Raw genomic sequence first — 22,988 nt, 5'->3', positions numbered from 1 at the left:
CGCTGCTAGCTAGCTGCTGACTGGCCGCCGGCAGGTCTGCCTGGTGATGACTCTTCGCTACTCCCCGGGTAACTGTCTGGCTCATGTCGCCGGCCGTCAAACTGCCGGTCGGTACCCCAGCCTCTCCGCAATCGAACAGCCCACGCTGCTGTCAAACGTCTGGTGAACGTACCGTTCACCACACGCCCAATCTTTTTTAAATGTTTTTTATATTCACGCTTTTGTATAATATTTTGACTGAAACAACTAATACATAGGAATCTTTTGTACAAAATCTCTACATTTAGAAGTCCTCCTCCTCGTTGGCACCGGCAAAGACCTCACCGGCAATCTGTAGTCGTTAGTAATGTCCATCAAACATGCCTAGAGCATTGTACTTACGCGGTCCAGGTCACGCTGGCCAGCGTCCGAGATCTTGCGGCCGCCCTTCTGGTGGGCCTCGAGGACACCGATCTTCTCCAGAGCCTGCAGAACCTTGCGGTTGACCGAGCCCGAGGCGTTACGGTGGTGCGAGGGACGCGATCCACGGTTGATGGTGCCACCGTACAGCTTGTTCAGAGCGGCGGTGCCGACAGCCTTTCTCAGGTAGATGTGACGGGCAACCGAGGCAGTGCGCATGTAGAACCACTTGTCCGAGTCCTGGGGAGGGAGCCTGTCCGATCAGCAACAGTTTCCGGGTTGGGCAGCGTGGATCTGCCGAGTGCACTTACTCGTTGCCGCTGCTGGTCTTGACGAGCTCAGTGTAGGCCGGAACCTCCAGCTTTCCTGCGTTCCGTTAGCTTCCGTCCTATATCTTCGCTGCCGCTGCTATGTACCTTGACGCTGGAGGAACTGCGCGTACGCAACAATGAATTCCTGGGCAGGAACGTCCCTAAATCAGTCAGCACCAGTCCGGTCATCTCCAACCGGCGACGGACACACGACAGCCAACGCGTCGTAGTAATTTGCGAGCACTGTCTGTCGTCCGTCCACCGCACGTCCTCGTCCGCTCGTACCTAACCGAAACACCGGGCATGATGTATGTGTATGTTTTATTGAATGATATAAAAGTGGTATGTATAAAAAAAGAGAGAACAAAAGTTGCCTATAATTTGCAGCAGCGATATTAGTGTGGTCGTGACAATCAAACTTGCACCGTAGTGCTAGGGTTTAACGTGCGGAACGAACAATTTTTTTCCAGTTTTGCGTTATCCTAGGGTTTTGTGTGGACGCCACAGAAAGCAGTCACACTTGCGAGCCGGCGACCGCCAGCGGTCCCGTGATCACAATCACGTGTGCACCTGCCTCTGTCACAGCCACCACCGCCACATCGTCTCGAATCTTCCGCGGCGCCTCAGCCACCGCGGCTGATCCGGCCGCGCCTCTTGCGGGGCGCAGCGCTTTCCTCCCGGTGTCGTCACCTGCGGCCGCCGCCGGAGGCCACCCAGATATATAACACGAGTGGCGTAACCTTTCAACCCCCAAGTTCGATTTCCAGCGTTCCACACCTGTAATCTAACAACCATGTCTACCACTGCCTACCCAACCGCGCCGCCGGCGTACAACTCGGCGCCGCCGAGCACCGCCGGTGCGCCGCTGCTCAACTCGGGCTCGTCTCTCACCAACGATCCCGACGCGGACCTGCCCGATGACTTCAAGTACTCGACCACCGTCGCCCAGTGCTCTCTGTCGGTCCGCAACATGTTTGTCCGCAAGGTCTACACGATCCTCTTCTGCCAGCTCACTCTCACCGGCATCATGTCGACCGTGTTCATGTTCAACCAGACCATTCGCGAGTGGGTGCAGTCGCACCCGGCCATGATGTTTGTCTCGCTCTTTGGCTCGATGGGCCTGCTCTTTGCGACCTACATCAAGCGCCACAGCTACCCGACCAACATCTTCTTCCTGACGGGCTTCACGCTCCTGGAGGGCTACTCGGTCGCGACCATCACTACGTTTTACCAGACCCAGATCGTGGTCGAGGCCCTGCTCATCACGATGCTGGTCTTCGCCGGTCTGACGCTGTTCGCCATGCAGACCAAGTACGATTTCACCAGCTGGATGTCGTACCTCGGCATGGCCCTTTGGGCGCTCATGGGAATGGGCCTGATCGCCATGTTCTTCCCCTACAGCTCGCTCGGTGAGCTCGGCTTTGGTGCGCTCAGCGCTCTGCTGTTCTCGGGCTATGTGCTCGTCGACACCCAGCTCATCATGAAGCACTACCAGCCGGAGGAGGAGATCGCGGCCAGCATCAGCCTGTACCTCGACTTCATCAACCTCTTCTTGGCCATTCTGCGCATTCTCAACAGCCAGCAGGACAACTAAGGCTGCCGCCGAAGCGCGCCGTCTGCGAGCTGGACTGCCGCCTGCGGCACTGGGCGCCCCCCGCCGCGGGCGTAGCGTTCAAACAGTCGCCCGCGTCCGCGGGCAGCCGGCGGGCACGTAATAGTCGCGCGACAGCCCGCCGGCTAGGACTCTGCGCCTGTTTGTGACTATATTTGGGTGTTCAATGGTTTGGGGATGGATGGATCTATTGGGTTTCTAGTCGGGGATTGCATTCTCGGTAGCGGTGTATTTAATAGAATGAAAGGTTCTCGACCAACATGCTCCGACCTGCGGCGCGCCCGCGGTCACTCCTCGTCGTCCTCAAATGTGGGCAGCTGTACGGCAAAAGGCTCGTCGAAAGCGAAGGCGATCGTAGACATGTCCTGCGTCGGCAGTCCGGTCGCCGACAGCTTTTCCTGGTCGTTGACCAGCTCGGTCCAGCCGGCATCGAGGTTGCTGGCGTCCTTGGGCACGGCCAGCTTGACCGCCGCAGCTGAGTACTCCACGGCCTTTTCCTTGCCCTTGTTTTTGGCCGGCTTGGTGTCGACAACGGTGTCGAATGACGGCACCGGGATGCTCATCTCGTCGCCGCTGTCGCCGTCGTCGCCGTTCTGTGTGTCGTTCAGTGCCTTGACCAGCTCGTTCTTGACCTCGCCGACCGTGCTGGTCGACGGCATTAGCAGCAGCACGGTCCTGGTGCCAGACTTGAGCTTGAGCGTGTACGGCTCGATATATGTCGGGGCCTGGCGCGGTCAGATGATCCCGCGTTTGGTAGCCACGCGACGCGTATCGGCTCTGTGTAGACCCAACGTACCATTATGTGCGTCTTCCGGAAAGCATTGACGACGCAGCCGGTCGTTTGTGCGTGGTGTGGGCTCTAGACGTTGGTTTTCGGGATGGATGGCGGCGAAAATGAGGTCGGGACAACGGCCGACGTATGACGAGGGCGTGAATTGGTAAATAGTAAGCGACAGGCCACACCACCACCCGCACTGACTCGCACCTCCACACGGCGATCGACAACGCCAGGCACCGAGCCGAGCCTTGATCGACCCACCAGTGCCAGCCAGACGGTCGTGCGAGCGACCAGTGCTGTTCGTTGTGGTCCCTGTCGTCGCCCGAGTCGGCGCCGGCTCCTGCAGCAATTTTTTTCTTCAAACCGACAGCGCCCGTTTCCGTGGCCGCCGAGCCGGCCGCGGCGGGCCCGGCGGTGGCCACGGGTCCGGAGACAGTGCCCGGTGGTGCGCGGCCCGAAGGGGCGGTGCCTGACACGACAGCAGGCCGATTGGGTGCGCCGGACGAGGCCGTGCCCGACCCGTCGGCCGACTCGGTCCTGTTCCCCTACGACCCCACGTACCGGTTCGGCCTGACGCCGTTGCTACGGCTGCCAATGATCATGTTCGCCGTCTCGACATACACCGTGCCGATGGGCCTCTACAAGGGCGGCCGGGTGGCCGGCCTGAGGTACCTGGCCGAGAACACGCATCGGTTGCCGCAGACCCAGCAGGGCTGGTACTTTTACCACAAGACCAAGAACTACGTTGTCATGCGCGACGCCATTATCGAGAGCGCGCGCTACACTGCCCGCGTGGGCGCGTTTACCGGCCTCCTGTTTGGAACCGAGGCCGCGCTGGACGCTGCTCGCGGTCGCATTGATTTTGCCAACACAACCGTGGCCGCAGCAGTCGTCGGCCTGATACACTCGTGGGCTGGTAAGTAGCAGTGGGGAACCAAGCTGACGGTAGGCAAGCTGTCGCGGGCACAGAGCCGGTCGTCTGTGCGGATGGGCGCCCGCGCTGGCCTGGCGTTTGGCTTGTGCCAGGACGGGGTGCGCTATCTCAATGGGTACGACGTGTGGTACGTGGACGAGGTCCGGCACATGCTGGAGTAGCGGCCAGAGACGCCTGCCCGTAAGGCAGCTGCTCTCGACGGAGCCGCCGTTGGAGGGACGTACAGGGCAGCCGCGCTGCGGGCAGGTTAAGGGCTCGGGCGAGTGCCGCGCCGCACGAGCCGCACGCGCCGTACGCACCGCCGCGCGCACGGCCACTGGCCGTCAGCCGCACGTCGCGACCCCTCACGGCATTTGCATCCCTGCTGCACATTTCACGTGCGACGCTAATTGCATGATTCATGGCGTACAGTACGCCCCGTTGTATGCTAGAATACATACGCATCCGGAAACGGACGAAGTCCGGGCCGTCGGGGTCGCTCGGTAGCGTCGGAAAAATTGCCCGCTCGAATCGGCGGACAGCACAGCTGCGGCTGAGCGTAGCGCGGCCCCGATCGGTGGTCGTGCGGTCCCGACCGCGCGTTCGCAGCGTTCGGCAAGATCGCCCGGCGCGGGCGCGTGGCCGGCTGGGCAGCGGCTGCGGCGGCTGCCATGCAGGGCGCGTCTGCCAGGGGCAGGCGGTAGCGCGCTCCCTGGCGGGCATGGTGGTGCCTACGCAGGACTAGGCGGAGCGCATGCGATAGCCTGCGCCAGCCTGCGTCTGGCGACGCCTCTCGCTGCGGCTGACGGCGGCTGACAGCGGCTGACGCGTGGCTCGCTAGCGGACCCAGGGCGGTGGATCGGTCGCTGCGGCGGCGGCGGCGCCAAGTGTGGCTCGCCACGGCGGCGGTGTCGCCGCAGCAGCCGGCGAGACCGACCGACGCACGGCGCAGCGGACCGTGGGCGCGTGCCCAGCGTAGGCGGGCAGTGGCCGGGGGCCGGTGTCCCAGACTAGCGGTAGTCATACGCTAGATGGCGCATGTTCATGCACGGTACATCTGTGCTCTCGCATGGCGTGGGCTGGCGCGGCGCTGGCGCCAGGGGCTGCGTCGCGGTGGGCCGGCGTGGGGGCGGCCGGCCGGGCCGGCGCCCCGACACGCGCCGCAGCGGACGGCCGCCGGACCCGGCCGTGGCCCGGCCGTGGCTGCGGGGCCGCGCGCGCGGGCGGTCGGCGCGGCAGAGCGGCGCGTGGGCCCGACGCCGTGGGTCGTGGCTGCACGCCACCATGGACGGGCCGTCGGTACCACGGCGCGAGAGCGCGACGCGCCGGGCGCGGATCGGCGCCGCGTGGGCGGACTACGCTTAGCAGGCCGCGGTGGACCGAGCACGCTAGAGCCGGAAACAAGGTTTACTGCGCCACATGTGGCTTGTATGTACGCGGGCGCCGGCCGCCAGCAGCCGGCCGGCTACGCGCCGTCCGTGTCCGAGTCCGAGTCGCTGTCGTCGATGTCCTCGAGCTCGGGCACGGGGAAGTTCAGGATCGCAGCCACGCCCGTGAAGTCGTCGAGCTGCTTGCCGGTCTGGTGCATCGACGAGAAGATCAGCACGCTGCCGGCGGCCTCGCGCACGCGCTCGACCAGGCTCACGTACGCCTTGCGCTCGGCGATGTCGTCGCTGCGGAACCGCGAGTCCGACACCAGCAGCGTGCCGATCGCGTTCTGGTCGAGCGCGAACGTGACGTGCTTGAGGCCGTAGCACGCCCGGTACGAGTCGTCGTTGAGCGTCTTGAAGAGCGTCTCGAGCGCGGCGGCCTCGCGCGCGAACTTGGTGTCGGCGAGCTGGGCCATGCCGGCCGGGCTGCGCAGGACCTCGTTGAGCGCGTGGACGTGGCCGGACGAGGCGTGCACGCGCACAAACTTGGACCGCGACTTGACCAGGACCTTGTTCTCGTCCTTGACGGCCCGGTCAAAGACGTACTTGATCAGGTCCTCGCCAACAAAGCCGGGCGAGGCCACGACGATCGCCTTGAGTGCGTCGTAGTCAAAGTGGCGCTCCATGGCCTCGTAGACGGCCGCGTAGAACTTGGCGAGACCCTTTTCATGGCTCGACGCCGAGTCCTTGCGCTTGCGCGCGATCGACGTCTCGAGCCGCTGCCGGACGAGCGTCATCTGCTCGGTGATCAGGCAGATGTTGGCCAGGCCTGGGGTCAGCGATGCGCGGGGAGGGACCGACCTTCCTGCAGCACGACCGCGCCGACGTCCGCGCGTCGGACGGGGTCGCAGGCCTCCTGGAGTGCCATTAGCGAGACCGAGTCCCATTCCTCCTTGGTCAGCTTGAGCGGCCGCCGCAGCTCGAGGTCGAGTGTGTGGTAGGCGCCCTTGCGGACATGCTTGTTGATCGAGATGACCGGGCCCGAGACGTGCAGAGTGTCGGCGGCGACGTCGAAGTCGATCTTGTCGACCTGGATTTCGAGCGTCAGCGTGATGCGCTGCGAGACGCTGGTGCCGGTGGCCGCCTCGAACGAGACGCGGCTGGCGGTCAGCAGGGCGCGGAGGGCGCGGAGGGCAGCGGCCCGGCCGGCTGTCGGCGGCGGCCAGCGGACGGCAACGGCACCGGGCCGGCCCCGACGTCGCACAGAACACACAACTCACCGGACGGTGGACGCACGCACGCGGTCGCCGCGGTGGACGACGTTGTAGAGCGCCCACAGATCGGCCCGCTCCTGGGGCTCGATCTCGACGTACTGGAGCGTCTTTATCTCTTGCCTGATCAGCTTCATGCTGGGTGGTGTGCTGGAGAGAGAGAGCGGCGGTCAGGACACACCGCCACCTGCGCCCGGCGCCACGGGCGAGGCGCCACACTGCGCCACGCTGCGGCGCCGCGCCCACGTGAAGGCCGCGCCAGCGCTGTCAGCTGCCACGGCGCCCACGTTTGGGCCAAGGCCGGCGCCCGCCGCGCGGCAGATCGGCCAATCACCGCGGCCACGAAGGCGGGCGCCCGCGACGCATGTCCCAACCCGTGCGCGCTACGCGGGCCCGCTGCCGAATGCGTGCGCCCGCCGTCGCCCGGGCGCTGTCAAAAGTCATGCGCGCGGGGCCGGCCGGTCACGGGCGTGCGGGCGTCTGCGCGGCCGCACGGCGGCGGGCCCGGCCGCGCCAGATCGGGCCCGGCCGCGCGCCGCGCAGCCGCACAGCCCAGCCCGCGCGGCCGGGCGCGCCGCGGCGCTGCACCCAGCGCTCTGGCACGCACAGCCACAGCGGTACCGGTACAAGCACACCCCCTTTTTTGTTTGAGTCCGGCTAGGCTGGAATCCTGCTTGGCTTGTATGTTCCATTTACCATTATCATCGATCGTTTGGGAATCGTGCGGGTACGCCCGTAGGTCATGCAGGACCAGTCTATTGGCTCCATCTAATGCGGTCTGGAGAGCCCTGTAGCCGGACTGAGCGAGCAGAGCATGACGGCGTCATGCACGCCCGGATTTCTATCAAACAGGGCGCATAGATATACGGCGCGATCTGCTGGTGCCCCCCCGACACCGGCCGACGTGACGACAGGCAGCTCCGGACCCGCGGCAGCACAGCAGGCCGCCCGAGAGCCAGAGCGCGAGCCAGAGCGCGAGCCGCAGGCGCACAGCAGCGCCCGCGAGCGCACACAGTAGCCGCCAGACGCGCCAGACGCGCCAGACGCCGCCGGCCGCCCCGATCCGCCGCGCGCGCGACAGCAGCCGCGGACCCGCGGACTCGCCGCCGCGTGGGCCATCGCTGGCTGTGCTCCCACCAGCGTTTACGTGCGTTGGGCGATTCTAGTGCGCACAGCACAAGCGCACGCAAAGCATAAAAGCGAAAAAAGCAAAAGAGCGGCCACCTGGATTCGCCGGCGCTCATCTACCCACTCCCGACGGCGCCGAGAGCCCGCCGCCTCTGTCCTCCGTCCAGCATCGCACCGGACCCGCCGTCGACCGCCGCGAGCAAGTTGACGCCTTTGGAGCAGCCGCGCCCCGCTACCGCCGTCCGTCCGGGGACCCCAGGTGCCCCGCAACCGGAGCCGGTCAGCCTGGCGCCCGGCCGTCGATCGCCGCCAGCCGCAGGGCGCCGGATGCCGCCCGCCTGCGCGGCGCGCAGGTCTATCGCAGCGCGGACTGCGCCTACACCCGATGCCGTCGTCGCCCAACGCGCCGGACGGCGCGGCGTCGTCGCCGGCGTCGTTCACGTCGTTCACGGCATACGCCCGGTCGTTCCGATCGGCCGAGACCACGCCGGCCACGTCGTACTCGGGCCCGCCGTCGGCGTCGCCCGAGACCGGCGCGGCCGCGGGCGGCCGGTCGGCCAAGTCGACCAGCCCGTTCAATCTGTTTGGGAACCTGCTCGGGTACTCGATCGGCCGCGGGCCGCCGAGTAGCCTGGAGCCGCCGAAAAGGTGCGTGCGCGCGGGACGCGCTGACGGCAGCCGGCCCTACCTGGTGCTCGAGACGCAGCGGCGGCTGGACGCGCTGTGCGTGCAGCCCGACCGGACCACGGCCGACCGCAGCCTGGCCGTGGTCGGCGGGCACGAGTGTAAGTGCGCGCGCGGGCGCGCTGACGGCAGACATGCGCCTGGTGACGGTCGCCAGCGACGAGGGCGCCGTGCGCGAGGAGTTTGATCTGCTCGGCGCGCGCAAGACGTTCATCCCGGTCGTCGACATGAAGTGGGGGTACGGCGCGCAGAACCGCAAGATCGGCGTGGCGTCGACCAACGGCGCGTGCCGGCTCTACGACCTCGACCGGCCGGGCGAGTACACGAGCATCGCCGGGCACAAGCAGACGATCCGCAGCGTGGCGTTCAACCGGTTCCAGTCGTACATGATGCTGACCGGCTGCCACGACCGCATGGTCCGGATCTGGGTAAGCGCGCGCGCGGCGGCCGCTGACGGCAGGACTCGCGCACCAACAGCTTCATGGCCAAGCTGCCGGCGCCGGACCAGGTCTACGGCGCCCAGTTCAGCCCGATCGAGGGCGCCAAGTTCGCGGCCGTGTTCAACAACGGCTCGCTGTACCGGTGGGACATGCGCAACATGCGCGTGCCCGAGCGCCGCATCGTGCTGGGCGCGCCGGGCTACTGCATGGACTGGCACCCGGACGCGGACGTGATCGCGACCGGCGGCCGCGACGCCAAGATCCAGGTCTGGGACCTGACCGCGTTCGACTGCCGCCGGCCCAAGTACACGATCGACACCATGTCGGCCGTCTCGGGCGTCAGCTGGGGCACCGCCGCGCCCGGCCGCGACGTGCTCGCCCACACGCCGCTCATGAGCTACTCGGTCAGCAACCGCGAGAGCCGCGTGCATGTCTGGGACGTCAAGCGGCCGCGGCTGCCGGCGCACGTCTTCGACAACCACACCGAGGTCGTCACGGACGCGGTCTGGGCCGACGACGGCGTCGTCTGGTCGGTCTCGTTCGACGGCCGCGTGATCCAGCAGGACATGCGCGCGGGCGGCGCGGTCCGGCCGGTCGACGCCGTCGCCCACCAGGCGTTTGCCTGGGGCCCGGACGACCACTTCGTCGTGGCCGCGCTCGACAAGGCCCGCCTGCGCAAGGACGGCCTCATGGACCGCGACCACGCGGACGCCACCAACCAGCGGCTGGTCGCCGGCATGGCCGACCTGGCCGTCGCCGACGCCCGCGCGGCCGGCCCCGCGGCCGGCCCCGCCGCCGCGCCCAAGCGCCGCACGCTCTCCTTCCGCAGCCTCAAGGCCAAGCCCGCCGACGACGACGACGCGCCCTTCGTGCCCTCACAGTACGTCGCCGTCGGCAGCGTGCGCGCGCTCGAGCGCGGCGGCACCTTCGCGCCGTCGCTGCCCGCGCCGCCGCCCCCGCGGCCGCCGTCCCCGCCGGGCGGGGACGTCTACGCGGCCTCCGAGGCCGGCCCCGACCCCGTGCCGGTCCCGCGGCCGCGCGCGGGCCCCCCCGCGCCGGGCTGAGCCCGCGCTGTACATAGCGGCCGCGCCGCGAGCACTCCGGGCAGGCGCCCGGACATTGGGCTGGATTTGGAGTTTCGGGCCTCGAGGGCTGTTGCTTGTAACATAACATCGGAAATGAACACCTCTTGCATCACACCGCCGCAGCCAGCGCGGCTAGAGCGTGTAGCGCAGGTACAGCTCGTCCTTGAAGTGCGGGTGCTTGATGCCGGGCGGCCGCGCCTGCTCGAACGCGGCGATGGCCGCCGGGACCGAGAACCCGAGCCGGGCGACCAGGTACGAGCACAGCACAAACCCGGTGCGGTTGAAGCCGTAGTGGCAGTGCACCGCCACGACGGCGTCGGGGTGCTCCGCCACGATCCGGTCGACCAGCCCGCAGAACTCAGCCACCTCGTCCCGCGTCGGCGGCACCTTGGACACCGTCGGGAACTTGTGCGGCCGGATGCGCACGAACGACGCCGGGTCGTACGGCGGCGCGTCCCGCGAGATGTCGATGATGTCGGTGATGTCCGGGAACGCGCGCTCGACGAGCGCCGGGTTGTGGACGCCGTCGTCCTGGCGCAGCGTCTTCATGGCCCGGAACGGCGACCGCGCGATCCGGGCCGACACCGGCTGGACCGAGCGCCACTTGGCCTCGTTCTTGAGCGACCACTTGTCGTCGCGCGAGGCCAGGTAGGCCAGCTGCCAGCCGAGCGAGAGCCGCTCGTCGACGTGGTGCGTGATGAAGTCGTTGATCAGCCCGCAGACGATCTCGGACGACTCGACCAGGCACGCGTGGCTGCCGCCGGGGATGACGGTCTTGACCACCGGCAGGCCGGGCCGCGCGGCCAGCCAGCCGGCGATGGCCGCCACGTCCGCCACGGGCGTGACCGCGTCGGCCTCGGCGCCGATCAGGCAGACCGGCACGGCCAGGGCCCGCCAGGCGGCCGCGTCGGGGAAGACCGCGCCGGCCGCGTAGCGCAGCCACGGCCGCGTGTGCACCTGCAGGTTCCACGCGAGCTGCAGCCGCCGGACCGAGTCCGGGCACGACGCCGACACCATCCGGTTGACCGAGGCCGAGCGCAGGTCGCCGCGGCGGTCGAGCCAGCGGAACGCGTTGAACACCACCGGCGGCACGTACCGCAGCCGCCGCTGGACGGCGGCCGTGCGCGCGTCGGCCGGCGCCTTGGGGCAGATGGCCACGACGCCGATGCAGTGCGGCGCGGCCGCGGCCGGCGCCGCCAGCCGGGCGGCCACGCCGTGGGCCACGGCCGTCCCCATCGAGTGGCCGACGACCACGAACGGCCGGCCGGCGACGCCGCACTGCGCGAGCACGCTCACCACCAGCTCGACCACCGACGGCGTCGTGTACGCGGCCCAGTCGCCGACGCTGTACGGCGACTGCCCGCACCCCGGCAGGTCGATCGCGATCACCTCGGCGTAGTAGGTCAGAAACTCGGTCACGGGCGCGAACTGCGCCAGCTGCCCGCCGAGCCCGTGCACCAGCACGACGAACGGCAGCGCGGGCAGCCGCCCGGCCTTTGGATGCGGCGAGTGCAGCACCCGCACTTCCTGGGCGCGCCCGCCAAACACAACGTGCACCCGCCGCGAGAACCGCACGGCGAGCGAGGACTCGGTCGGGGCCGCGGCCGGCCGGCCGCGGCCGCGCCGTACAACGACCGCCACCGCCACGGCGGCAGCGACGGCTGCCGCCACCATCAGAGCGCTCATCTTGGGTGGGTGCTGGGTCGCGGCGGCGGCGAGACGGGGTCGTCGTGTTTACCCGGCCCGTGACCCGAAACCCGTTACCCGCCCGCAGCCACTCGCCGGCCGCGGCCGGCGCACGCACCGCCGCACGGCGTGCGGCGGCCTGGCGCACGTGCGCACGGCGGGTGGGCCGGCGGCGGCGCCGGAGTGCCTGCGGGCGGCGCGCCCGTGCGGCTCGCCCGGACGGGCGCGCAGAGAGCGCCGTCACCCGGCCGAAGGCTGCGGAGCGCCGCCGGAGGCACGCCGGCGTGCGGCTCACGCACCGCCACGCCAGTGGCGGTGCTGCGGCTGCGGCTGCTGCCGCCCCCGCCACAGGCGCCGCCGCGCTCGCCCGCCCTGCGTACGCGCCCCCGGCGCGGCCCCGTCGAGCCAGCTGCTCCGCGGATCCGCGCCGGCAGGCGCGCCCGCCGCAGCGCGCACCGCGGGCGGGACGGACCGGGCCGCCGGGGGTCGCCGGCCCGACCGCGGCGGCTATATGGGCCCGTGCAGCGGCCGCTGGCCCTGTGGCTGGTGCGAGTCCACGAGTCCACCTGCCAGCCGCCGCTGCCTCAGCGCAGCCGCCGCCGGAGGGCGCGCCGGCCACGGCCCGCTCCTTCCGCGGCCACCCGCCGACGGTGTCGGCCGCAGCGCCGTCGCGGCGGCCGGCCGCGCACGCCCGCGCGCGCACGAGACACGCGCGGCAGCCGCGGTGGCGGTGCAGCCGCAGCGGCTGGGCCGTTGCCGCCGCGGACGGGCCGCTAGTGGCGGTGCGGCACGGGCGGGTGCATGAGGCGGCGGCCTCACGGCGCGCGGTCGGACGTACCGCGCGGCGCGGGGTACGCGGCGCCACCGGCATGGGATCTGGCGCAATGGCAGCGGCTGGCGCAGAGGGCCTATCAGCGCGGGCACCGCCACAGGGGCGCCACGGATGGCGGTACCGCGTATACGGCAGCCGGTACCCGATTAGAGTTTGCGGCGTACCCGTATCGGCTGTGCACACACCCCAACTCTGCGTACATTTCGGCGGCGGTACTGGTGGGTACGGGTGGGTACTTGGGTACCGTCCGCTATACTTCTTAAATGCCAACTTCTCATTTCTGGTATCGACGTCCGCTGTACTCTCCACGGCGACCTCAGGCACGGCATCGCACGAGCGCTGCCAGAATCCCCGTCGCCAGTCGACGGCCCGCTCGCGTTTCCGCGCTCGCTTGAGCGGCTCCCGGCCCCGTCGGCAGTCCGCCGCGCAGGGCAGCCCGCGCTCTCTCCCGCGGCCCGCTCGCCCCGGCCGGCGTCCGGCGCTGTTCCGCGCCTCAGACGCGCCGCGCCGTCGGCACGATTTCGCGCCCCTCGCCGCCGTTCGCGCAGGTCGGGCAGGACGCGCCCGCGCCGTGGTCGACCGTGTCGTCCGGCGCGCAGACCCCAGCCGGCACGAGACGGCTGATGTCGGCCAGCGATCCGCACCACATCCCGCCGATCGTGCACGACGCGCACACGGCCACGCTGGCGCAACACCACCACCCCGGCTCGCAGGGCGGCCACCCCGGCCACCCGGCGGGCGCGCAGCACCAGACGCACCAGACGCACCAGACGCACCACACCGGCCGCATGCACCAGAGCCCGGTGATCGGGTCGCTGTCGGGCATGAACTCGCTCGGCTCGGCCGCGTCCGGCGCGGGCCAGAGCGCGGTCCGGCACCAGCTCTACCACTCCTACTACAACTTCCCGCCGAACCCGCCGCTGCCGCCGACGACGCAGCTGGGCGGCCCGCAGGGCCCGGGCCACGGCCCGGGGCTGTCGGCGGCCGCGCAGTCGGGCCACCAGACCAACGCGTCGGGCCACCTGTTTGCGCTCCAGCCGTCGTACTCGCAGACGCCGCCGGCCGGCCAGACGCAGGGCCACCACGCCGCCGTGTCCTCGCCGTCGCTGCAGTCGGTCTCGGCGCAGGGCGGCGGCGCGGCGGCGGCCGCCGGCGACCGCCCGGCCGGCGACGGCCACCACCACGCGCCCGCGTCGGACCCGATGTCGCTCCAGCTGCCGTCCGCCGACAGCCAGTACCCGGCCCAGCGCATGTACGAGCTCAAGCGGCCGCTCGCGGCCGCCGGCGCCGACGACGCCGAGGCCCAGAACCTGATCTTTGACTCGCTGGACCACTCGGACCTCGGCGACGCCAACCCGCACGGCGCCAAGAAGATCAAGGGCGCCGCCAACGGCGCGCCCGCCGCCGGCGCCGGCGCCGGCGCCACCGCGCCGCCGGCCAACGGCACCGCCACCAAGCGCATGGCCCCGCGCGCCACCACCTGGACCAAGGCCGAGGAGGAGAAACTGCGCTTCCTCGTGGACACGGGCGCCAAGTGGCAGACCATCACCAAGGAGTTCCCCAACCGCACGGCGGGCGCCATCAAGAAGCACTTCTACGCCGACATGAAGCACACGACCTGGACCGTCGAGGAGGACGCCAAGCTGACCGAGGCCGTGCGCGAGGACGAGGAGAACAAGTGGAAACGCATTGCCGAGAAGGTCGGCAAGCCGGCCAAGGTGAGTACCGGTCACGTGCGCAGCGCTGACCCAGGCCTGCGAGAAGCGGATACGCGAAGTCAACAAGTAGTGCGGATGTAGGAAGTATAGATCGATTCCTGTAATTTATCGGTTGGTTTGCTTTGCTTGCTTGCCGCGGGCCCGTGCCCGCGCCGTTTTGTATTTATCTAGTTTTGTACGTTTTGTTTAATAATCGATGGGGTCGCTTTACTGCTGTCTCGGTACGGCGCGGGTGGTACCCGGGCGCCGAGTGGGCCGTACCCGGCGTACACGGTAGCGCCGCACGGGCGGTGCGGCGCAGGCGGCGGTGCGGGGCGGTGCGGGGCGGCCGGTGGCGCGGCGCGAGCCGCCCGGCGGGCAGCGCTACCCGGCCGGCCGCGGCGCGGCTTACCCGGCCCGCCGCCGCCGCGCATTTTTTTTCCTCCGCGCCGCCCACGATCCTCACCGCTCCGATCCGATCTTGTTGCGGCCGCGCCCAGAGCCATCCATCAGGAACGCACGCCGCACGACGCCGGACATGTCACCTCCGCCTGGACCGCCGCCCGCGGCGCCGCCAGGCTCCCCGCCGCCGCCGCCGGACGACGACGCCGCGCCGCCGCCGCCGCCGCCGCGGTCGCCCACGCCGCCGCCGCCCGCCGGCTCGTTCCGCGCGCCGGACGACCCCGAGCTCGGCAAGCTGCACGCCCGCAAGCAGCGCTGGCTGCGGCTGCAGAAGCAGCGCTTCGGCACCAAGCAGGCGCAGACGTCGTTCGTGCAGGTCGCCAAGGTGGACATGCCGCCCGAGCACCTGCGCAAGATCATCAAGGACCACGGCGACATGTCGAGCAAGAAGTTCGCCGCCGACAAGCGGTCGTACCTCGGCGCGCTCAAGTACATGCCGCACGCGGTCATCAAGCTGCTGGAGAACATGCCGCAGCCGTGGGAGCAGGTGCGCGAGGTCAAGGTGCTGTACCACATGACCGGCGCGATCACGTTCGTGAACGAGATCCCGCGGGTGATCGAGCCCGTGTACATCGCGCAGTGGGCGTCGATGTGGATCATGATGCGCTGCGAGAAGCGCGACCGGCGGCACTTCAAGCGCATGCGCTTCCCGCCGTTCGACGACGAGGAGCCGCCGCTGTCGTGGTCCGAGAACATCGAGGACATCGAGCCGCTGGAGGCCATCCAGCTCGAGCTGGACGAGGCCGAGGACGCGTCCGTGTACGAGTGGTTCTACGACCACCAGCCGCTGATCGACGAGCGCGCGCACGTGCCCGGCCCGTCGTACCGCCGCTGGATGCTCGACATCCCCCAGATGGCCACGCTGCACCGGCTCGCGCTGCCGCTGCTGTCGGACCACACCGACGCCAACTACTTCTACATGTTCGACCGCAAGTCGTTCTTCACGTCCAAGGCGCTCAACGTGGCCATCCCCGGCGGGCCCAAGTTCGAGAAGCTCTACAAGGACATCGACATCAACGACGAGGACTTTGGCGAGTTCAACGCGATCGACCGGATCATCTTCCGCGCGCCGATCCGCACCGAGTACCGCATCGCGTTCCCGCACCTGTACAACTCGCTGCCGCGCTCGGTCGAGATCAACTGGTACCACGACCCGCAGACGGTCCACGTCACGAGCGACGACCCCGAGCTGCCGACGTACTACTTCGACGCCAGCCTGAGCCCGATCTCGCTGCGCACGGTCGCGCCCAAGCTCGCGGTCACGCACGAGGACGAGCTCTTCGGCGACGCCAACGTCGACGACTTTGAGCTGCTGGCCCACGCCGAGCCGTTCCTGGCCGACGAGCCGCTCGAGACCGACAACACGGCCGGCGCGATCGCGCTCTGGTGGGCGCCGTACCCGTTCAACAAGCGCAGCGGCCGCATGGTCCGCGCGCAGGACGTCGCGCTCGTCAAGAACTGGTACCTCCAGCACCCGCCCGCCGGCTACCCGGTCAAGGTGCGCGTGTCGTACCAGAAGCTGCTCAAGACGTACGTGCTCAACGCGCTGCGCACGCGCCCGTCGAGCAACCAGCGCAAGCAGTACCTGTTCAAGAACCTCAAGAACACCAAGTTCTTCCAGCAGACCACGATCGACTGGGTCGAGGCCGGCCTGCAGCTCTGTCGGCAGGGCTTCAACATGCTCAACCTGCTCATCCACCGCAAGGGCCTGACGTACCTCCACCTCGACTTCAACTTCAACCTCAAGCCGACCAAGACGCTCACGACCAAGGAGCGCAAGCGCTCGCGCTTCGGCAACGCGTTCCACCTCATGCGCGAGATCCTGCGCATCACCAAGCTCCTCGTCGACGCCCAGGTCCAGTACCGCCTCGGCAACGTCGACGCCTTCCAGCTCGCCGACGGCATCCACTACACGCTCAACCACCTCGGCCAGCTCACGGGCATCTACCGGTACAAGTACAAGGTCATGCACCAGATCCGCGCGTGCAAGGACCTCAAGCACGTCATCTACTACCGGTTCAACGTCGTGATCGGCAAGGGCCCCGGCTGCGGCTTCTGGCAGCCGTCGTGGCGCGTCTGGCTGTTCTTCCTGCGCGGCATCATCCCGCTGCTCGAGCGCTGGCTCGGCAACCTGCTCGCGCGCCAGTTCGAGGGCCGCCACTCCAAGGGCGTCGCCAAGACCGTGACCAAGCAGCGCGTCGAGTCGTACTACGACCTCGAGCTGCGCGCGTCGGTCATGCACGACATCCTCGACATGATCCCCGAGGGCATCAAGCAGAACAAGTCCAAGACGATCCTGCAGCACCTGTCCGAGGCCTGGCGGTGCTGGAAGGCCAACATCCCGTGGAAGGTGCCCGGCCTGCCGGCGCCGATCGAGAACATCATCCTGCGCTACGTCAAGGCCAAGGCCGACGGCTGGATCTCGGTCGCGCACTACAACCGCGAGCGCATCCGGCGCGGCGCCACGGTCGACAAGACCGTGGCCAAGAAGAACCTCGGCCGGCTGACGCGGCTGTGGCTCAAGGCCGAGCAGGAGCGCCAGAACAACTACCTCAAGGACGGCCCGTACATCATGCCGGAGGAGGCCGTGGCGATCTACACGACCATGGTGCACTGGCTCGAGAGCCGCAAGTTCGCGCCGATCCCGTTCCCGCCGCTGAGCTACAAGCACGACACCAAGCTGCTCGTGCTCGCGCTCGAGCGGCTCAAGGAGGCCTACTCGGTCAAGGGCCGGCTCAACCAGAGCCAGCGCGAGGAGCTCGCGCTGATCGAGCAGGCGTACGACAACCCGCACGAGTGCCTGAGCCGGATCAAGCGGTTCCTGCTCACGCAGCGCGCGTTCAAGGAGGTCGCCATCGACATGATGGACCACTACAGCCACATCACGCCCGTGATCGACGTCGACCCGCTCGAGAAGATCACGGACGCGTACCTGGACCAGTACCTCTGGTACGAGGGCTCCAAGCGGCACATCTTCCCCAACTGGATCAAGCCGTCCGACTCGGAGGTGCCGCCGCTGCTGGTCTACAAGTGGTGCCAGGGCATCAACAACCTGACGGACGTGTGGGACGTGACCGACGGCCAGTGCAACGTCATCATCGAGACCACGCTCAGCAAGATGGCCGAGAAGGTCGACCTGACGCTGCTCAACCGGCTGCTGCGGCTGATCGTCGAGGCCAACATCGCCGACTACATCAGCGCCAAGAACAACGTGAACCTGACGTACAAGGACATGAACCACACGAACGCGTACGGCCTGCTGCGCGGCCTGCAGTTCTCGTCGTTCGTGTTCCAGTACTACGGCCTCGTGATCGACATCCTGCTGCTCGGCCTCCAGCGCGCGTCCGAGCTGGCCGGGCCGCCGCAGAGCCCGAACGAGTTCCTGCAGTTCCCGAGCGAGGAGGTCGAGACCAAGCACCCCATCCGGCTGTACTCGCGCTACATCGACCGCGTGCACATCTTCTTCCGGTTCACGGCCACCGAGGCGCGCGACCTGATCCAGCGCTTCCTGACCGAGCAGCCCGACCCGAACTTCGAGAACGTGGTCGGGTACAACAACAAGAAGTGCTGGCCGCGCGACAGCCGCATGCGGCTCATGCGCCACGACGTCAACCTCGGCCGCGCCGCGTTCTGGGAGCTCAAGAACCGGCTGCCGCGGTCGATGACCACGATCGAGTGGGAGGACACGTTCGCGTCCGTCTACAGCCGCGACAACCCCAACCTGCTGTTCTCGCTCTGCGGCTTCGAGGTGCGCATCCTGCCCAAGGTCCGCGCCGAGGCCACCGAGATGGCCATCAAGGACTCGGTCTGGAACCTGGTCAACGACGTGACCAAGGAGCGCACGGCGTACGCGTTCCTGCGCGTGACCGAGGAGGACATCGCCAAGTTCAACAACCGGATCCGCCAGATCCTGATGTCGTCCGGCTCGACCACGTTCACCAAGATCGCCAACAAGTGGAACACGGCGCTGATCGCGCTGTTCACGTACTACCGCGAGGCGGCGATCTCGACCGAGCAGCTGCTGGACACGCTCGTCAAGTGCGAGACCAAGATCCAGACGCGCGTCAAGATCGGGCTCAACTCCAAGATGCCGTCGCGGTTCCCGCCGGCGGTGTTCTACACGCCCAAGGAGCTGGGCGGGCTGGGCATGCTCAGCGCGAGCCACATCCTGATCCCGACGTCGGACCTGCGGTGGTCCAAGCAGACCGACACGGGCATCACGCACTTCCGCGCCGGCATGAGCCACGACGAGGACCAGCTGATCCCCAACATCTTCCGGTACCTGACGACGTGGGAGTCCGAGTTCGTGGACTCGCAGCGCGTGTGGGCCGAGTACGCCATGAAGCGGCAGGAGGCCAACCAGCAGAACCGCCGGCTGACGCTCGAGGACCTCGAGGACAGCTGGGACCGCGGCCTGCCGCGCATCAACACGCTCTTCCAGAAGGACCGGCACACGCTCGCGTACGACCACGGCCACCGCGTGCGCACCGAGTTCAAGCAGTACTCGATCGCCAAGTCGAACCCGTTCTGGTGGACGAGCCAGCGGCACGACGGCAAGCTGTGGAACCTGAACGCGTACCGCACGGACGTGATCCAGGCGCTGGGCGGCATCGAGACCATCCTCGAGCACACGCTCTTCAAGGCGACCGCGTTCCCGAACTGGGAGGGCCTGTTCTGGGAGAAGGCGTCCGGGTTCGAGGACTCGATGAAGTTCAAGAAGCTGACGATCGCCCAGCGGTCGGGTCTGAACCAGATCCCCAACCGGCGGTTCACGCTGTGGTGGTCGCCGACGATCAACCGCGCGAACGTCTACGTCGGCTTCCTGGTCCAGCTCGACCTGACCGGCATCTTCCTGCACGGCAAGATCCCCACGCTCAAGATCTCGCTGATCCAGATCTTCCGGGCGCATCTGTGGCAGAAGATCCACGAGTCGATCGTGTTCGACCTCTGCCAGGTGCTCGACCAGGAGCTCGACGTGCTCCAGATCGAGAGCGTCCAGAAGGAGACGATCCACCCGCGCAAGTCGTACAAGATGAACTCGTCGTGCGCCGACATCCTGCTGTTCTCGTCGTACCGGTGGTCGGTGTGCAAGCCGTCGCTGCTGCACGACAGCAAGGACGTGATGGACGCGACCACGGCCAACAAGTTCTGGATCGACGTGCAGCTGCGGTACGGCGACTACGACAGCCACGACATCTCGCGGTACACGCGCGCCAAGTTCCTGGACTACACGACCGACAGCACGAGCATCTACCCGTCGCCGACGGGCGTGATGATCGGCGTCGACCTGGCGTACAACATCCACGACGCGTACGGCAACTGGTTCCCGGGCCTCAAGCCGCTGATGCAGCAGGCCATGTCCAAGATCATGAAGGCCAACCCGGCGCTGTACGTGCTGCGCGAGCGCATCCGCAAGGGCCTCCAGCTGTACTCGTCCGAGCCGCAGGAGGCGTACCTCAATTCGCAGAACTACAGCGAGCTGTTCTCGAACCAGATCCAGTTCTTCATCGACGACAGCAACGTGTACCGCGTGACGATCCACAAGACGTTCGAGGGCAACCTCACGACGAAGCCGATCAACGGCGCGATCTTCATCTTCAACCCGCGGACGGGCCAGCTCTTCCTGAAGATCATCCACACGTCGGTGTGGGCCGGCCAGAAGCGGCTGGGCCAGCTGGCCAAGTGGAAGACGGCCGAGGAGGTCGCGGCGCTGATCCGCACGCTGCCCGTCGAGGAGCAGCCCAAGCAGCTGATCGTGACGCGCAAGGGCATCCTGGACCCGCTCGAGGTCCACCTGCTCGACTTCCCCAACATCTCGATCCGGCCGTCCGAGCTGCAGCTGCCGTTCCAGGCGGCCATGAAGATCGAGAAGCTGGCGGACATGATCCTCAAGGCGACCGAGCCGCAGATGGTGCTGTTCAACCTGTACGACGACTGGCTCAAGACGATCTCGTCGTACACGGCCTTCTCGCGGCTGGTGCTCATCCTGCGCGCGCTGCACGTCAACATCGACAAGGCCAAGGTCATCCTCCGGCCGGACAAGTCGGTCGTCACGCTCGACCACCACATCTGGCCGTCGTTCACCGACGACGAGTGGATCAAGGTCGAGGTGCAGCTGCGCGACCTGATCCTGAACGACTACGGAAAGAAGAACAACGTGAACGTGGCGTCGCTGACGCAGCACGAGATCCGCGACCTGATCCTCGGCCAGGAGATCAAGGCGCCCTCGCAGCGCCGCCAGGAGATCGCCAACATCGAGGCCCAGCAGGAGGAGCAGTCGCAGCTGACGGCGGTCAAGACCAAGACGCAGAACGTGCACGGCGACGAGATCTACGTGGTCACGACGAGCAACTACGAGCAGCAGACGTTTGCGAGCAAGACCGAGTGGCGCACGCGCGCGCTGTCGACGGCGAACCTGCACCTGCGCGCCAAGCACATCTACGTGTCGTCGGACGACATCCGCGACGACGGCGAGCAGCACACGTACGTGATGCCCAAGAACGTGCTCAAGAAGTTCATCCAGATCGCGGACCTGCGCGCGCAGGTCGCCGGCCTGCTCTACGGCGCGTCGCCGGCCGACAACGACCAGGTCAAGGAGGTCAAGGTGATCGTGATGGTGCCGCAGCTCGGCAACAACCAGGGCGTGCAGCTGCCGCACCACCTGCCCGAGCACCAGTACCTGCTGCAGGGCCTGCAGCCGCTGGGCTGGATCCACACGCAGGCGCAGGAGACGACGGCGCTGTCGCCGGCGGACGTGACGACGCACGCGCGCCTGCTGCGGGCGCACCCGGACGCGTGGGACGCCAAGTCGGTCACCATGACCGTCTCGTTCACGCCCGGCTCGGTCTCGCTGGCCGCGTACTCGCTCCGGCCCGACGGCGTCGAGTGGGGCGCGCAGAACCAGGACCTGGTCTCGACCGCGCCCCAGGGCTACTCGCCCGCGTTCGGCGCCAAGGCCCAGCTGCTGCTCTCGGAGCGCATCATGGGCTCGTTCCTCGTGCCCGACACGGGCTTCTGGAACTACGCGTTCATCGGCGCGTCGTGGAACGCCAGCGCGCGGTACGAGCTCAAGCTCGACACCCCGCTCGCGTTCTACCACGAGATCCACCGGCCGATCCACTTCACGTCGTTCAATGCGGTCGAGAACGCCGACATGGAGGTCGAGCGGTCCGACGTGTTTGCTTAGAATGTAAGATAACCGTGCGGCGCACGCAATGGATTTTGAACTACAATGACGATGTATTTGCGCACTCAGTGGTGGTGGCCGTCCGTCACCGGCGGGCCGAGGTAGTTCATCTTGTAGACGGAGCCGCACTCGGGGCAGCGCTCGATGACGTCGTGGCGGAGCAGCGCCCACTCGACCTCGTGCGAGTCCGCGGGCGAGCCCGAGCAGCCGATGTAGCGCTCGTGCGTCAGCGAGTCCACCACGATCGGCTCCGCGACCGTGCCGATCCGCGACGAGTCCAGCGGCTTCTGGTCGAAGATGTCGATGCCCTCGAGCTTGCCGAGCAGCTCCAGACGCTCTGCCGGTCAGCTCCGCGCGCCCGCCCACTTACCGAGACCGGTGGCCTGCTCAATGTCCGTGGGGATCGTGCCCTCCTTGGCTCCGGGGCCGAACAGATCCCACTTGGACTTGACCTCCGACAGCTTCATGGCGACGCCGGGCGCGACGTCCTTGGACTCCTCCTTGCCTGGGCCGTCAGCGCTGCTCGCCGCCGGGCGCGTCACTGCCCGCGAATTGCTCCGCGCCTCCCGAACTTACACACACGCACCGCGGCCGAGAACGACCGGACCGGAACCCGCGAGCGCGACGCGGCAATCAGAGCGCGACGGGCAGTAATGGAAAGCATGATGATGGCTGGATGCGATGACACGGATTGAGTCGAGTGGTGAAAATTCTCACTGAGCCTCTGGAAAAAAGAAATTTCGTGAGCGCCGGCACCAATTTTTTTTCGTGCTGCCGTGCGCCCGCCAGCCAATCATGCCAAATGGTTTCGAGATACCGATCACCAGATTTCCGTGTCACCGGCCTGCACGTGGGTGACACTCTGGCCCCGCCGCACACCCTGCGGCGGATCACGTGCTTGGCGCGCGCTGATTCGCCGCCCCGGTCCCTGCGCGCTGCGCGCTGCGGTGAGCGGCGCGGCCAGCCACTCGCCGGCCGTGCATTGTGGGTCGCCTGCGTTGGCACGCCGGCGACTCCCGCTGCAGTGCGTGCGGCTCCTGCGGCCGGCCGGACGTGCGCTGCCGCCAGCGCTTCTCGACGGGTCGCTGCCGGAGACGTGCCGGAGGTGGCCGGAGAGGCCACGAGCCGCACGCC

At 67.8% G+C, this 22,988-nt stretch overlaps 10 protein-coding genes across 10 annotated transcripts; 6 read left to right on the top strand and 4 right to left on the bottom strand.

Moving 5' to 3' along the window:
* Positions 1–192: 192 nt before the first annotated feature.
* Positions 193–1,050, bottom strand: V1510DRAFT_416690 (40S ribosomal protein eS19). Its single transcript, XM_066933810.1, has 5 exons — positions 996–1,050; positions 816–871; positions 711–765; positions 382–652; positions 193–331 (listed from the first exon to the last, which is right to left on the bottom strand). Exons 1-5 carry the CDS (start codon positions 1,013–1,015, stop codon positions 284–286), a joined length of 450 nt encoding a protein of 149 aa, XP_066789057.1. The 5' UTR covers positions 1,016–1,050; the 3' UTR covers positions 193–283.
* A 358-nt stretch (positions 1,051–1,408) lies between these two features.
* Positions 1,409–2,581, top strand: V1510DRAFT_416686 (inhibitor of apoptosis-promoting Bax1-domain-containing protein). Its single transcript, XM_066933809.1, has one exon. It carries the CDS (start codon positions 1,504–1,506, stop codon positions 2,302–2,304), a length of 801 nt encoding a protein of 266 aa, XP_066789056.1. The 5' UTR covers positions 1,409–1,503; the 3' UTR covers positions 2,305–2,581.
* Positions 2,271–3,241, top strand: V1510DRAFT_125273 (uncharacterized protein). The gene has a single exon (XM_066930285.1). It carries the CDS (start codon positions 2,500–2,502, stop codon positions 3,145–3,147), a length of 648 nt encoding a protein of 215 aa, XP_066789055.1. The 5' UTR covers positions 2,271–2,499; the 3' UTR covers positions 3,148–3,241.
* Positions 3,201–4,195, top strand: V1510DRAFT_403028 (uncharacterized protein; the record flags this gene model as incomplete). Its single annotated transcript, XM_066932142.1, has 3 exons — positions 3,201–3,239; positions 3,608–4,016; positions 4,050–4,195. 3 exons carry the CDS (start codon positions 3,201–3,203, stop codon positions 4,193–4,195), a joined length of 594 nt encoding a protein of 197 aa, XP_066789054.1.
* Positions 4,196–5,402: 1,207 nt separating this feature from the next.
* On the bottom strand, positions 5,403–6,831 carry V1510DRAFT_448284 (uncharacterized protein). Its single transcript, XM_066935772.1, has 3 exons — positions 6,664–6,831; positions 6,245–6,543; positions 5,403–6,212 (listed from the first exon to the last, which is right to left on the bottom strand). Exons 1-3 carry the CDS (start codon positions 6,789–6,791, stop codon positions 5,479–5,481), a joined length of 1,161 nt encoding a protein of 386 aa, XP_066789053.1. The 5' UTR covers positions 6,792–6,831; the 3' UTR covers positions 5,403–5,478.
* A 1,862-nt stretch (positions 6,832–8,693) lies between these two features.
* Positions 8,694–9,970, top strand: V1510DRAFT_364892 (WD40-repeat-containing domain protein; the record flags this gene model as incomplete). Its single annotated transcript, XM_066931211.1, has 2 exons — positions 8,694–8,894; positions 8,927–9,970. The coding sequence occupies 2 exons, from the start codon at positions 8,694–8,696 to the stop codon at positions 9,968–9,970; spliced, it is 1,245 nt and encodes a 414-aa protein (XP_066789052.1).
* Positions 9,677–11,677, bottom strand: V1510DRAFT_445158 (protein-tyrosine phosphatase-like protein; the record flags this gene model as incomplete). The annotated part of the gene is made up of 2 exons (XM_066935696.1): positions 9,677–11,518; positions 11,621–11,677. The coding sequence occupies 2 exons, from the start codon at positions 11,675–11,677 to the stop codon at positions 10,124–10,126; spliced, it is 1,452 nt and encodes a 483-aa protein (XP_066789051.1). The 3' UTR covers positions 9,677–10,123.
* A 2,268-nt stretch (positions 11,678–13,945) lies between these two features.
* Positions 13,946–14,437, top strand: V1510DRAFT_416663 (uncharacterized protein). The gene is made up of 2 exons (XM_066933808.1): positions 13,946–14,227; positions 14,262–14,437. The coding sequence occupies exons 1-2, from the start codon at positions 13,970–13,972 to the stop codon at positions 14,295–14,297; spliced, it is 294 nt and encodes a 97-aa protein (XP_066789050.1). The 5' UTR covers positions 13,946–13,969; the 3' UTR covers positions 14,298–14,437.
* A 380-nt stretch (positions 14,438–14,817) lies between these two features.
* On the top strand, positions 14,818–21,915 carry V1510DRAFT_416662 (NUC071 domain-containing protein). The gene has a single exon (XM_066933807.1). The coding sequence runs from the start codon at positions 15,000–15,002 to the stop codon at positions 21,852–21,854; it is 6,855 nt and encodes a 2,284-aa protein (XP_066789049.1). The 5' UTR covers positions 14,818–14,999; the 3' UTR covers positions 21,855–21,915.
* V1510DRAFT_416660 (COX5B-domain-containing protein) lies at positions 21,851–22,682 on the bottom strand. The gene is made up of 3 exons (XM_066933806.1): positions 22,431–22,682; positions 22,225–22,359; positions 21,851–22,191 (listed from the first exon to the last, which is right to left on the bottom strand). Exons 1-3 carry the CDS (start codon positions 22,516–22,518, stop codon positions 21,920–21,922), a joined length of 495 nt encoding a protein of 164 aa, XP_066789048.1. The 5' UTR covers positions 22,519–22,682; the 3' UTR covers positions 21,851–21,919.
* Positions 22,683–22,988: the final 306 nt, after the last annotated feature.

The sequence above is a fragment of the Dipodascopsis tothii genome, assembly GCF_038497935.1.
Source record: "Dipodascopsis tothii strain CBS 759.85 unplaced genomic scaffold V1510scaffold_14, whole genome shotgun sequence".
NCBI classification, from domain to species: Eukaryota; Fungi; Ascomycota; class Lipomycetes; order Lipomycetales; family Lipomycetaceae; genus Neoaidaea; species Neoaidaea tothii.
This window is presented reverse-complemented; position numbering and strand designations above follow the sequence as displayed.

What these genes read in the sequence shown, in the direction of transcription:
- V1510DRAFT_416690 (XM_066933810.1), bottom strand. Translation starts at nt 1,015, where the DNA reads ATGCCCGGTGTTTCGGTTAG. An exon ending in ATGCCCGGTGTTTCGGTTAG is followed by an intron (nt 872 to 995) that starts GTACGAGCGGAC and finishes TGACTGATTTAG; the next exon opens with GGACGTTCCTGCCCAGGAAT. An exon ending in GCCAGCGTGACCTGGACCGC is followed by an intron (nt 332 to 381) that starts GTAAGTACAATG and finishes TAACGACTACAG; the next exon opens with ATTGCCGGTGAGGTCTTTGC.
- V1510DRAFT_416686 (XM_066933809.1), top strand. Translation starts at nt 1,504, where the DNA reads ATGTCTACCACTGCCTACCCAACCGCGCCGCCGGCGTACAACTCGGCG.
- V1510DRAFT_125273 (XM_066930285.1), top strand. Translation starts at nt 2,500, where the DNA reads ATGGATGGATCTATTGGGTTTCTAGTCGGGGATTGCATTCTCGGTAGC.
- V1510DRAFT_448284 (XM_066935772.1), bottom strand. Translation starts at nt 6,791, where the DNA reads ATGAAGCTGATCAGGCAAGAGATAAAGACGCTCCAGTACGTCGAGATC. An exon ending in GTGCGTGCGTCCACCGTCCG is followed by an intron (nt 6,544 to 6,663) that starts GTGAGTTGTGTG and finishes GCTGACCGCCAG; the next exon opens with CCGCGTCTCGTTCGAGGCGG. An exon ending in CGCGGTCGTGCTGCAGGAAG is followed by an intron (nt 6,213 to 6,244) that starts GTCGGTCCCTCC and finishes CGCTGACCCCAG; the next exon opens with GCCTGGCCAACATCTGCCTG.
- V1510DRAFT_416663 (XM_066933808.1), top strand. Translation starts at nt 13,970, where the DNA reads ATGGCCCCGCGCGCCACCACCTGGACCAAGGCCGAGGAGGAGAAACTG. An exon ending in AGGTCGGCAAGCCGGCCAAG is followed by an intron (nt 14,228 to 14,261) that starts GTGAGTACCGGT and finishes GCGCTGACCCAG; the next exon opens with GCCTGCGAGAAGCGGATACG.
- V1510DRAFT_416662 (XM_066933807.1), top strand. Translation starts at nt 15,000, where the DNA reads ATGCCGCCCGAGCACCTGCGCAAGATCATCAAGGACCACGGCGACATG.
- V1510DRAFT_416660 (XM_066933806.1), bottom strand. Translation starts at nt 22,518, where the DNA reads ATGCTTTCCATTACTGCCCGTCGCGCTCTGATTGCCGCGTCGCGCTCG. An exon ending in CTCGGCCGCGGTGCGTGTGT is followed by an intron (nt 22,360 to 22,430) that starts GTAAGTTCGGGA and finishes CTGACGGCCCAG; the next exon opens with GCAAGGAGGAGTCCAAGGAC. An exon ending in TGAGCAGGCCACCGGTCTCG is followed by an intron (nt 22,192 to 22,224) that starts GTAAGTGGGCGG and finishes GCTGACCGGCAG; the next exon opens with AGCGTCTGGAGCTGCTCGGC.